The sequence below is a fragment of the Dendrobates tinctorius genome, unplaced genomic scaffold (genome assembly GCF_039654945.1).
Source record: "Dendrobates tinctorius isolate UK_male_01 unplaced genomic scaffold, ASM3965494v1 ptg000011l, whole genome shotgun sequence".
Lineage (NCBI taxonomy): Eukaryota > Metazoa > Chordata > Amphibia > Anura > Dendrobatidae > Dendrobates > Dendrobates tinctorius.
In genome coordinates this window covers 72,702,031-72,714,685 of record NW_027361679.1, presented here as the reverse complement: position 1 = coordinate 72,714,685, position 12,655 = coordinate 72,702,031, and the positions used below count along the sequence as shown (strand labels likewise).

The window sequence follows — 12,655 nt, the reverse complement described above, 5'->3', positions numbered from 1 at the left end:
CCTGGCTTAGGGGACTTAAAGCTGCGATCGTTCAAATGCCTGTGCTACACATAGCAGAGCTTCAGCACTGCTATGTACAGCAGAAATCACAGTCTTCTATGAACGTCGGCCACGAGCTGATGTTCACAGGAGTGTCGTAATGACAAGTACGGGGGTCTTCAGCAGACCATCGGCAGTCGTGATAATACATGTACACTCCGTGATCACGTCACGAGCGAGCAGATGGGAGCGTGGAATCATGCACACCCCGCCGGTGTGTGTTAAATCTCTCTTTTGGAGATTGACAGCAGGATTCAATAGGTTAACAGCTGCAGGTAGAGCAATGCTCCGCCAGCGACTGTTAACCCCCCTTCAACCTCAAGCCTGTTTTCACCTTCATGACCAGGTCAAATTTTACAATTCTGACCAGTGTCACTTTATGAGGCAACAACTCTGGAACTCTGCATCTCACCAATTCTGAGAACTGTTTTTTCATGACATATTGTACTTCATGATAGCAGTAAAATTTTGTCGATATGACTTGCATTTATTTCTGAAAAAAAACGGAAATTTGGCAAAAATTTAGAAAATTTAGCAATTTTCAATATATAGTTTTTATGCCCTTAAATCAGAGAGTTATATCACACAAAATAGTTAATAAATAATATTTTCAAGATTTCATCTTTACATCAGTACAAGTTTTGAAACTTTTTTATGGTTAGGAAGTCATAAAAGCTAAAAGCGATTTCTCATTTTTTCAACAAAATTTACAAAACTATTTTTTAATAGGGACCACATCACATTTGAAGCGATTTTGAGATGCCTTCATGACAGAAAATATCTAAACAATTACACCATTCTAAAAAAATCACCCCTTAGGCTGTGTGCACACGTCCAGAATTCCCGCGTATTTTATGCGTTTTTGCCGCGTAAACGCATAAAATAAGCAAGCCATTGTATTCAATGGCATTCCACACATGCTGTGCTAATGCTGCATATTTTTCCACGGCAAAATCGCACCGCGGAAAAATACGCAGCAGGCATATTCTTTATGCGGAATCGCGGTGATTCCGCACACATAGGAATGCATTGTTCCGCTTACTTTCCACATGTGGCTAAGCCCACCATGCACAAAGTAAGCGGAAAATGTGCGGATGGTACACAGGGTCGGGAGGAGAGGAGATTTTCCTTCAGGTCCTGGGTACCATATCCATGTAAAAAAAAGAATTAAAATAAAAAAATGGTGATATTCTCACCTTCCGGCGTCCGCCACAGCGTTCCCAGGCCTCAGCGGTGCTCCCGCCAACTCCCATTCCCAGCAATGCCTTGTGGCAAAGGCCTTTGAAGACGTAGCGGTCTCGCGAGATGCTACGTCATCTCGGGTCATTGTCGCAAGGCATCGCTGGGAATGGGACTTGCCGGGAGCATCGCGAGGATCGGGGGACGCTGGAAGGTGAGAATGTCACCATTTTTTAAAATTATTTTTAGCATTATATCTTTTACTACTGATGCCGCATAGGCAGCCTCAATAGTAAAAAGTTAGTTACACTTGTCAAACACTATGTTTGACAAGTGTGACCAACCTGTCAATCAGTTTTCCAAGCGATGCTACAGATTGCTTGGAAAACGCTAGCATTCTGCAAGCTAATTATGCATGCAAAACGGTAGTTTATCACGGGAAATACGCGGGAATTATGCATGCGGAATTCTAGTGTATTTCCCGCTGCAAGGAGTTGCGGAATTACCGTGGAAATTTCAGCGGCAATTCCGCAACGTGTGCACATAGCCTCAAGGTGCTCAAAACCACATTCAAGAAGTTTATTAATCTTTCAAGTGCTTCATAAGAATTTTTGGAATGTGGAAGAAAAAAATGAACATTTATCTTTTTATCATAAAACTTTCACTTTAGACCCAATTTTTTTTTTATTTTCACAATGTTAACTGGAAAAATATGGACCATACAATTTGTTGTGCAGTTTCTCCTGAGCATGCAGATACCCTATATGTGGGTGAAAACCACTGTTTGGGCACACGGCAGGGCTCGGAAGGGAAGGAGTGCCATTTGACTTTTTCAATGTAAAATTTGCTGGATTAATTAGCGAACGGCACGTTGCATTTGAGGAGCCTCTGATGTGCCTAAACAGAGGAAACCCCCCATAAGTCACACCATTTTGGAAATTAGACCCCTCTGGGAACTTGATGTGTGGTGAGCACCTTCAAACCCCAAGTGCTTCACAGAAGTTTATAACACTGAGCCATGAAAATAAAATAAAAAATCAAATTTGCCCCAAATTTTGCATTTTCACAGGGTAACAGGAGAAATAGTGTGGGGAGGTTGAGCTGGGTACGGTTCTGTCTGTAATAGGAGACAAAGTGATTGACAGTACGTGTCATTTGGCAGTCCGCCATCAGAGGTCACTGGAGAGCACCGATGGCAATGATTATGTAACTGTCATATGAGGGTTACATAACTGCCAGAGATCAAGGTGACTCTGATTGGGCGAAAGTGACTGACAGGTGACAGAGGGTGGGGCTGCCTGGACTGGCTGAATAAATACTGAGGTAAGCTTCTAGAAGCTTCAGTCAGACAGGGGAGCTCACAAAGAAGCAGGGTCTGTCACACAGAGGAGACCCCTCAGAGACTTTCTGACGGTAGAAAACGGTCACGGGGGGTGACCCGACAGCACATTGGTCACAGGTAGAGACGGCTTGTGAGGGCCTGGTGTACGGTGGACTTTGAAAGGTGAAACGCCGTGGTGGATTGGCCTAGGGCAGCCACGGTGGTTAGAGCCACGAAGTACGCCTGCTGAAGAAGTAAATAAGTGAAGGTACTCGAGCCGTTCTGCAAGAGGAGAACAGTGTGCAATATTTGTCATGCATTGCGCTGGTCGTCATATGGGCGGCCAATACAAGAAAAACCTGTTGAATACATCTCCTGTCTCTGTCTCGTGTCTGTCGACGCCAAGAAGCGGGTCACCCCCCATCCCTGAGTACAGCACACCTCCGCCGCCTACCAGCCACATCTCCTAAATACCCACAGCACGCTACCCACCGCCCCAGCCTGCCACCCTCGATCCTACAATAGCACCATACAATTTGTAGTGCAATTTCTCCCGAGTACGCAGATACCCCATATATGGGGGTAAATACTGTTTAGGCTCACGACAGGGCCCAAAAAAGAAAGTTACGTTTTGGAACGCAGACTTTGATGGAATGGTCTGTTGGTGTCATGTCTATGTCTCGCTTTGAGAGCCCATGATGTGCCTAAACAGTGGAAAACCCCAACAATTGATACCATTTTGAAAGCTAGACCCCTCAAGAATGCATTTAGATATGTGGTGAGCACCTGAAACCCCCAGCTGCTTCACAGAAGTTTAAAACGTAGAGCAGTGAAAATAAAAAAAAATATAAAAATCACTTTTTTTTCCCACAAAAAATGTGATTTTAGCCCCAATTTTTTATTTTCACAAGGATAGCAGGAGAAAATGTACCCCAAAATTTGTTGTGCAATTTCTCATGAGTACGCCAAAACCCCATATGTGGTCAAAAACTACTTTTGAGGCACAGTGCAAAGCTCAGAAAGGAAGAAGTGCCACAATGGAGTTCACATTTTGCTGGACTGGTGCCATGTCACAAGAGTAGAGCCCCCTGAGGTGCCAGAACAGCAGAACCTCCCATAAGAGACCCCATTTTACAAACTACACCTCTCAATGAATTCATCTACGGGTGCATTTATCACATTGACAACACAGGTGGGTCACAGAATTTGATACTACTGGGAAATGAAGAAAAAAATAATTATATTTCTACCACAAAAATGTAGTTTTCATCCCAGATTTTACATTTTCACACTGAGAGATGGGTAAAAATACAAAGAAAACTTGTCCCACAATTGCTGCTGAATGTAGAAATCCCCCAAATGTCGCTGTACAGTACTGCTTAGTCATGCAGCGAGACTCAGGAGGGATGGCCAATAGCACTCCGTCCCTCCCGAGTCTCACCATAGGCTAAGCAGTACTGTTATATAGGAGGCATCCTGGAGCGCAGAATTTCTATAATAGTTAGTGGACTCTGTATACATGTACAGAGCCCCTAATTGCTAGAAAAGCAGAATTCCCCCACAAGTGACCCCATTTTGGAAATTATACCCCTTACGGAATTTATCTACAAATGTAGTGACGATTTTGACTCTATGGGAGTTTTCCAGAAACCAGCAGCAGTGAATGTTACTAAGTTAAAATTGGAAACTGCCGTTGTAGTGACCAGTACATTGTGCCCAGCTCATGCCACCATAAATTAGGTGGGCTGTCATCACTACAAAAATGCCACACATGTGGAAGCTAATTGTGGATTAAGAACACTGGGGCTCAGAAGAGAGAGGACATTTGGACAGTGCCTCCATCTGCCGCCTCATTATAGGGAATCTTCTGCCTGAATCACAAATTTCAGAGATTTACACGAAAACCCCAGTGTAAGTACTCAGCGCAGGATAAATGTGCGCCGAGCCTTAGTGTTATCTTTGGGAAGCAGAATGGAAAAATCAACAGCAGGTGAAGAATTGGTTCTCTCTATTTTTTTACGCCGTTCCTCGTGCGGTATAAGTGATAAGACTACTTAATTCTTTGGGTCAAAGTGATTACAACGACACCAGACTTATATCAGGTTTTTATGATTGGCTTCTGTCACACACTAAGGCTGGTTTCACATTAGCGCTTTTGTGCGCAGCGCATCGTGCGCACCCGTGCGCATGCGCACTGCGCACCTATACTTAACATGACGTGCGCATGGTCTTGCGCATACTTGCGTTTTCGTGCGCATGCGTTTTTTTGTCTTTTGCGCCAGGCGCAACATGTTGCATTTTTGGTTCCGCCCTGTCTCGTCAAAAAAACGCATGCGCACGCTTGCGCACGGAATGCGCAAAAACACCACATTGGAGCCTATGGGAACGCATGCGTGCGCATGGTCTTGCGCACGCTTGCGTTTTTTTGCGCATGCGTTTTTGAGTTAAACAAGTCTAGAATGTTCTCTAGACAATGGAAAAAACGTCACACTTAAAAACGCATGCGCATAAAAAACGCCAACGCATGCAAAAAACGCATGTAAAACGCAAACAACGCTGCGTTTTTTTACACATCAGCGTGCGCATGACGTTAAAAAAACGTGCGTTTGTTTTGCGTTTTTCTTTGCGTTTTTTATGCGCCCGATGCGCTGCGCAAAAAAACACTAATGTGAAACTAGCCTAAAAGACGCTTTTTATTGCGGAAACTAGTTTTTGCACCACCATATTTTGAGAGATTGTTCAAACTATAGATAGAGAAGAGCGCAATAGGGTCTTATCCGGGTGATTTATACAGATATAACAATATACAGATATACTCACCCTTTCCAAGAGAGAGCTGAGCGTATAGAATCAATTTGTCAGCCTGCTGCACGTCCACTCAGTGACCGCTTCGTAAATCTCTTTATGGAATAAAATTCTTGGACTTATGTGCGCTGCTAGACAGAATATCAGATCCAGATCATATAGATAAATTGACCTTTTATTTCCCAACGCGTTTCGAAGTCCATACACTTCTTCCTCAGGGGATGACATATATGAGTACATAGAGCTGTCTCCAGCTTTACACATCCACATTTTAAAAATTGGCGCCAATGATACCGTGATGCACCGCAAAAGTCAAAGTTCAAACAGATCAAATATCATAAGAAAATCTGAATAATTTATCGGTAGTTGATAAAACCAATTGTTCTTATACAGTATTTTACAGAAAAAACTATTAAAAGCAGAAAAAAAGAAAAAAATGAATTAAAATGAATTTGATATTGAGAATATATAAAAAAAAAAGCGAACTCACGTCGCAGAAAAAAAGGAGGAGAAGGACTCATAGTATTTTTATTAACATTAATAATTATAATTCTTCTTCCCCTTTTTTTATATATAATTATATGTTATTATATAATTATATTTTTAACCCCCCTTTTTTTCTTCTTTTTCTTTTTCTTCCCCCTGGACAGATTCCTGTTTGGTGTGATGGCACGAGTGTTGGACTATGAGTCCTTCTCTTCCTTTTTTTCTGCGACGTGAGTTCGCTTTTTTTTTTTTTTTTTTATATTCTCAATATCAAATTCATTTTAATTCATTTTTTTCTTTTTTTCTGCTTTTAATAGTTTTTTCTGTAAAATAAATATAAGAACAATTGGTTTTATCAACTACCAATAAATTATTCTGATTTTCTTATGATATTTGATCTGTTTGAACTTTGACTTTTGCGGTGCATCACATGTTATCATTGGCGCCAATTTTTAAAATGTGGATGTATAAAGCTGGAGACAGCTCTATGTACTCATATATATCATCCCCTGAGGAAGAAGTGTATGGACTTCGAAACGCGTTGGAAAATAAAAGGTCAATTTATCTATATGATCTGGATCTGATATTCTGTCTAGCAGCGCACATACGTCCAAGAATTTTATTCCATAAAGATATTTTGAGAGATATAATTTTTCCATATTTCGGCGACAGAGGGCTGTTTTTTTGCAGGACGAGCTGACGTTTTTAATGATACCATTTTCGGGCACATGACATTTTTTGATCGCTTTCTATTCTGATTTTCGAGAGGCAGAATAAACAAAAAACAACAATGCAGGAATTGTTTTTGGGCTTTTTTTAATGCCGTTCCGCGTGTGGTAAATTTGATAAGGCAACTTTATTCTTTGGGTCCGTATGATTACAGCGATATCACATTTACCGTATATCTATTTTTAATGTTTTGGTGCTTTTACACCATAAAAACTATTTTATAGAAGAAATAATTATTTTTGCATCGCTTTATCCTGAGAGCAAAACTTTTTTACTTTTCCGCTGAATGAGCTGTATGGCGGCTTGATTTTTGTGGGACAAGATGATGTTTTCAAAGGTACCATTTTTATTTACATTTGTCTTTTTGATCGCATTTTATTCCACTTTTTGTTGATGAAGCATAGTTTTTTGCCTCGTTTGTTTGTTTTTTTTATGGTGCTCACTAAAGGGGCTAACTAGTGGGACATTTTTATAGGTTCAGGTCGTTCTGTAAGCGGCGATACCAAATATATGTATTTTTATTGTTTTGTGTTTTTTTTTTTCATACTGATATTTATTTATGCATACAATTTATATATATATTATTCTGTCATTGCACAACGTCACTTTTTTTTTACTTTTTTTTTTACTTAGCCCCACTATGGGAGTTTCACTTTCTGCAGTCTTGATTGCAGTTATAAGTTATAGCAATGCAAAAAATAGCAAAAAAAAAAACAAAAAAAAAAAACACAAACACAGCCAAGTCAGCCCTAATGAATAACTTTGGTCCAAGTGCTGTCCATGGAAAAAACTGATAGCACCATATATCATGTTCAATGGACGTGCTCAGAAATCGTCCAGATAAAGTGGTTAGGACTCACCTTTGGGGAGTTCGAACATGTCCTAAGATGCCAGTGCCATGTTCCATATCCTTCATAAAGACTTCATTGTCTACCCCGTCTTGAGTACACGAGTCAGAGGCACTCCTCGGTCTCTGGATTACAGAAGAAAATGTTGCCCCTACTAAACTTCTAGTCCTCTCATGTTTGGGAATGTAACTGCTTGTTCCTGGAGATATGAGGGACGTTGTATCATTCTGTTTGCCATCAACTGTAGACGGAGAATTGTCCTCCCATCTTTCAGCCATTTCTGTTTGTACCGTTGAAATATCTATACCATTAATAGCAGCATTTTCTAAACATACCGACAAATTAGGAGACTGTAGAGAATCACCACCTTTCTCTTCTCCACCACCTCTTGTTAAAAAAGTTCTCTCTACTGCACCTTCACTAGGGTCCATGATGGGTGAAGATAAATACATTTGGGATTTGGGAAAATCTGCGATTTCTGTGATTTGTGATAGAGAAGATTCCGAGAGAGTTTCTTCCTCGGAAATGGCTGGTAATTCTCTCTCCACGTACATATAAGATTTCCTTTCGGGAGCAACCACGGCAGGAGATGTTGGCTCTTCTTGACTTGGAACCATAACGTCATCTATAGGATTTAATGGCTGGTAGACATTATTGCCACTATCACCAGCTATCAAATGGCATTCTGGTTTAGAGTGTTTGCTACAGTGTGGAGATGTGTGTTGAGGGTCTAGGGAGCAATTATTGCCTCCACCGTCATCCCCTTCTGAATTTTGAGACCTGTTCCATAATGTGTCATGTAAACAGTGTTCAGAATTGTCATCGTGTGTAACTGGGCAGAGCTCCTCCACTTCTGGTATATCTGCTGGGCATTCTGTCTGTTCATTTAATTGTCCATATGCAGCTCGAAATGTGTCATTCTCCCTGTGCTCCGTGGTTCCATATTCAGGGAATTCATTGTTGACACTAGAAGTCTGAGGAAGCAATCTTGTATTTCCAGGGTCATCTGTTAAAATGAACAGAAATAGCATTAGAACTCAACAACTGTGATTTCTGTATGAAAAAGACACTAAAACATAAAAAAGTACATTTATACAATGCCTCCTACATACTTTAGAAATCTGCAAGACTTTCAATAAATAGTAGTAAGTAGCAGTTTTGCAGTAGTATTGCAAACACAGAGGGCGCACTGCCCTTCCAGCCTCATTCAACCTTTGGTTTCAGAGCGTGCAAGCACAGGACATCACAGCTAACACCAGAAGTTTGGCTTGTTTCCATTGACCAAACTGGACACAAATAGCCATACAATGTAGAAGGAGCGTAAGTCATTAATCAGTACAACTCCACGGAAATAACTGAAGTGCTCTTCAAATAGATGCATTTTTTTTCAAGGGAATCTGACAGCTGATATGGTTTATGATGCCCAATCTCGGGCATCATGTATCCGACATCCGCTGCATGATTTCCGCCATTGTATTTATTTAGTATGAGCTGTTAGTAGGTTCTAAAAAGCAAAGTGTGACCATACCCTTGCTGATACCCAGTTTTCCCAGACCCCTGAAAGGTAAATCTGCTTTTTTGCTTAGGTAAGATACTCTTTGGGATCAAGCAGGGGGATTTAGCATCCTGTCTCTATAAAAGGTCCACACGTTTTGTTACCCAGCTTTATATACCGTATATACTTGTGTATAAGCCGACCCCCCTAATTTTGTCACAAAAAAATGGGAAAACTTATTGACTCGCGTATAAGCCTAGGATGGAAAATGTAGCAGCTACTGGTAAAATTGAAAAATAAAAATGGATACCAATAAAAGTAAAATTAATTGAGACATCAGTAGGTTAAATGTTTTTGAATATCAATATTGAATCAGGAGCCCCATATAATGCTCTATACAGTTCATGATGACACCATAAGATGCTCCATACAAAATACACCCCATATAATGCTGCACAAAGGTTAATAATGGCCCCATAAGATGCTCCATAGAATAATATGTCCCATATGCTGCTCCATAAAGGTTATGGCCCCATAAGATGCTCCATAGAATATGACCCATATGCTGCCCCATAAGATGCTCCATAGATTATGCCCCCCATAAGATGCTCCATAGGTTATGCCCCATAAGATGCTCCATAAAATGCTCCATAGATTATGCCCCCATAAAATGTTCCATAGATTATGCCCCCATATGCTGCCCCATAAAATGCTCCATAGATTATGCCCCCATAAGATGCTCCGCAGATTATGCCCTCATAAGATGCTCCATAGAATATGCTCCCATAAGATGATCCATAGATTATGCCCCCAAAAAATGCTCCATAGATTATGCCCCTATAAGATTATCCATAGATATATATGCCCCATATTGCTGCTGCCGCTGCAAATAGAAAAAAAAATGACATACTCACCTCTTGTCGTGGGGCCAGGTACCGGTGTCACCACTGGCTCAGGGCCCCGGCACCTCAGATATTCACCTGTCCCCGGTCCACCACTGCCGCTCTGTCTTCCGGGTCCTCTGTCAGTGACATTCAGGCAGCAGAGGGCGCGGCGCGCACTAACTACGTCACCGCGCCCTCTGACCTGAACATCACAGCCAGAGGATGCGGAGGACAGAGCGGCCGCAGCAGTGGACTGGGGACAGGTGAATATCGCATATACTTACCCCGTCTTGGTGCGGTCTCTGCAGTCCCCCTGCTTCTCCTATGGTCTCAGGCTCCTTCTTTCAGCAGTCACGCGGTACCGCACATTAAAGTCAAGAATATGTGCATATTCATGACTTTAATGAGCGGTACCACGTGATCACTGAAGGAAGGAGCCTGAGACCAGGAGAAGCTGGGGGGCTGCAGAGACGTGTCGGGGGCGAGGGTAAGTATGATCTGACACCCTCGCTCCCCCTCCTCCGCCGACACCCTGGCGTATATGACTCGCGTATAAGCCGAGAGGGGGACTTTCAGGCCAAAAAAAGGGCTGAAAATCTTGGCTTATACGCGAGTATATACGGCACATATATGTACACAAACACACACACAGATATATTATGTAGCTCTATAATTATATAAATATATATATTTATTGTATGTCTATGTGGCCGATAACCAGCTTGGGTTTGGATTTCATGTTCAGTGCACCTTTAAAGCAGGTTTTATACATAAATGCTGAGTTTCAAGCGGCTTTTGCTTGACAGATGGAATGTGAATATACTGTATATGTTACCAGCTGTTATTTATTACAGTAATTCTCCAATTTTACTATTTTCTGACATCCCAAATAAAAATAATCATAGGTTTTGAATATTTCCAAATACAAAAAATGCCCAGGCTAAAGTCCAATCCAAGCCAGAGTTTTAGTGATGTGTCGCATGCGAGATGCGCTTAGTTAGATATAAAATACTTACACATGCCATGTCTACTCTCAGAATAATGTTACAGAATTGAACATTTCAAATTATCTCAATACTATTTACTTGAATTCATTTATATGTTAAATGTAAGTGGAAGTAATGAAATTATAATTCTGAGTATATTAAAAGAGAACAAAAACTCTATCATGCAAGGTATATGGGAATGTGCTTCATTGAAAGGTAAATAGGAATAATGACTGAATTCTACCACCAGAGGGAGCTCACGACACATTCTCCCATATTACTATTGATACACTACCAACAGTTATGCCTAGATATATATATATATATATATATATATATATATATATATATATATATACACATACATACATACATACCTTTTGCTGCTTTTCACTTTTCTTGACAAATACTCAAGTTTATGTAAAGACTCAGTATTCATAATGTAAACAACTATAGAAAAAACAAACAAACACATGGGCCGCACATCCAATACCTATACAATGATCTATAAAATTCAGCCCAGGGTTCTTCTAAGAGGGTTCCTGCCCTTAAAGGTGCAGCTGCAGCACCTTGTGGCAACCACTGCTGAGGTGACGCGATGAAAAGCTAAGCATTACCATTACTCCTGTGTCATGCCAACAGCAAAACCTACGGAGACCATTCATGTCTGAGGTTGCTTCTCATGCAAGATAGTGGGCTCACGGATAATTTTGCGAAAGATCACTGGCAAGAATAAAGAATGGTAACTAAACCTTATCCAAGAGAAACTTCTGCCACCGATCCAGGGGCAATTTGATGATGAACAATGCTATTCCCACCAAGAAGGAGAACATGTCACAAGGTGAAAGTGATAACTAAGTGGCTCAGTGAAGAAAACACTGAGATAGTGGGGAAACTCTCCAGATGCGAATCCCATTGAGACCTTGTGACTAGTCCTTAAAAAGCCAGTGGACAAAGAAAATCAAAGAAATTGTAATGAACTCCAAGCACAGACTAGACAAGAATGGGTTGTCATCTGATATCCAGCATGCCGGGGCAAATTTCAGAAGTCTTAAAAAATAAGAATCAACACTAAGTATTGAGATTTTGCATAAATTTGATTTTTGTCAGTAAAAGTATAAAACCTTAGGAAATATTGATTACACAGGTCAACGAAAAAAAATTTTTTTTCTGGTGTCCAAAATATTTTAATGAATTTGGGGTATTTTTGGGGTGCTGATTCTGAATATGTCATCAGTTTTGCCAGATTGGCTCAAGTTTTTGAGATTTTTGGTATCTTATTTATAGCACTTGTTGGTAAATGCGACGCATCATCTCATTAATTTCTTTGGATTAGTACTTGAACTGAGCAGTTCTCAATATAGTTTTGTGTTAATTAGTGTTCTAAAAGTTTGTTCATAGCTTGATTTTTGCACTAACTTTATGTTGTTGTCTGTTTTCCAGTGAAAAGCATGAACTCATCATGAAGAAGTTGTCTTAACGATCCAGACTCATTCTGTTACATTTGTGGTGAATATACACTGCCAAAACATAGAAGAAACATAACACACTTCGTAAAAAAAGTGTATTTTGCCTATTTTGGGGTTATGCTTGGGGACCAAGACAAGTTTTGGGCACCACACATAGTGTGCAAAGCATGTATCGAATTATTACGAAAATGGAGCAAAGGACAAAGAAAAAGCTTCAAATTTGGTGTTCCAATGGTGTGGAGAGAGCCAAAAAATCATCATGATGACTGTTATTTCTGTGCAGTGCAAGTGCAAGGATTCAATAAGCATAAGAAACGAAAATGGGAGTAACATGGAATCTGCAAGAAGGCCTGTCCCTCATTGTGAAGATGTGCCTGTACCTGTGTTTACCATAAATAACAGTCATCATGATGA

At 40.6% G+C, this 12,655-nt stretch overlaps 1 protein-coding gene across 2 annotated transcripts in view; it reads right to left on the bottom strand.

Annotated features, from left to right (window-relative positions):
• Nucleotides 1-12,655, bottom strand: part of PSD3 (pleckstrin and Sec7 domain containing 3) — a 662,461-nt gene that overhangs the window by 521,603 nt on the left and 128,203 nt on the right. For both annotated transcript variants that reach the window (XM_073543269.1, XM_073543278.1), the window contains exon 3: nt 7,420-8,413. In XM_073543269.1, the coding sequence (XP_073399370.1) occupies nt 7,420-8,413 (994 nt within the window). The remainder of the gene's footprint in view (nt 1-7,419; nt 8,414-12,655) is intronic.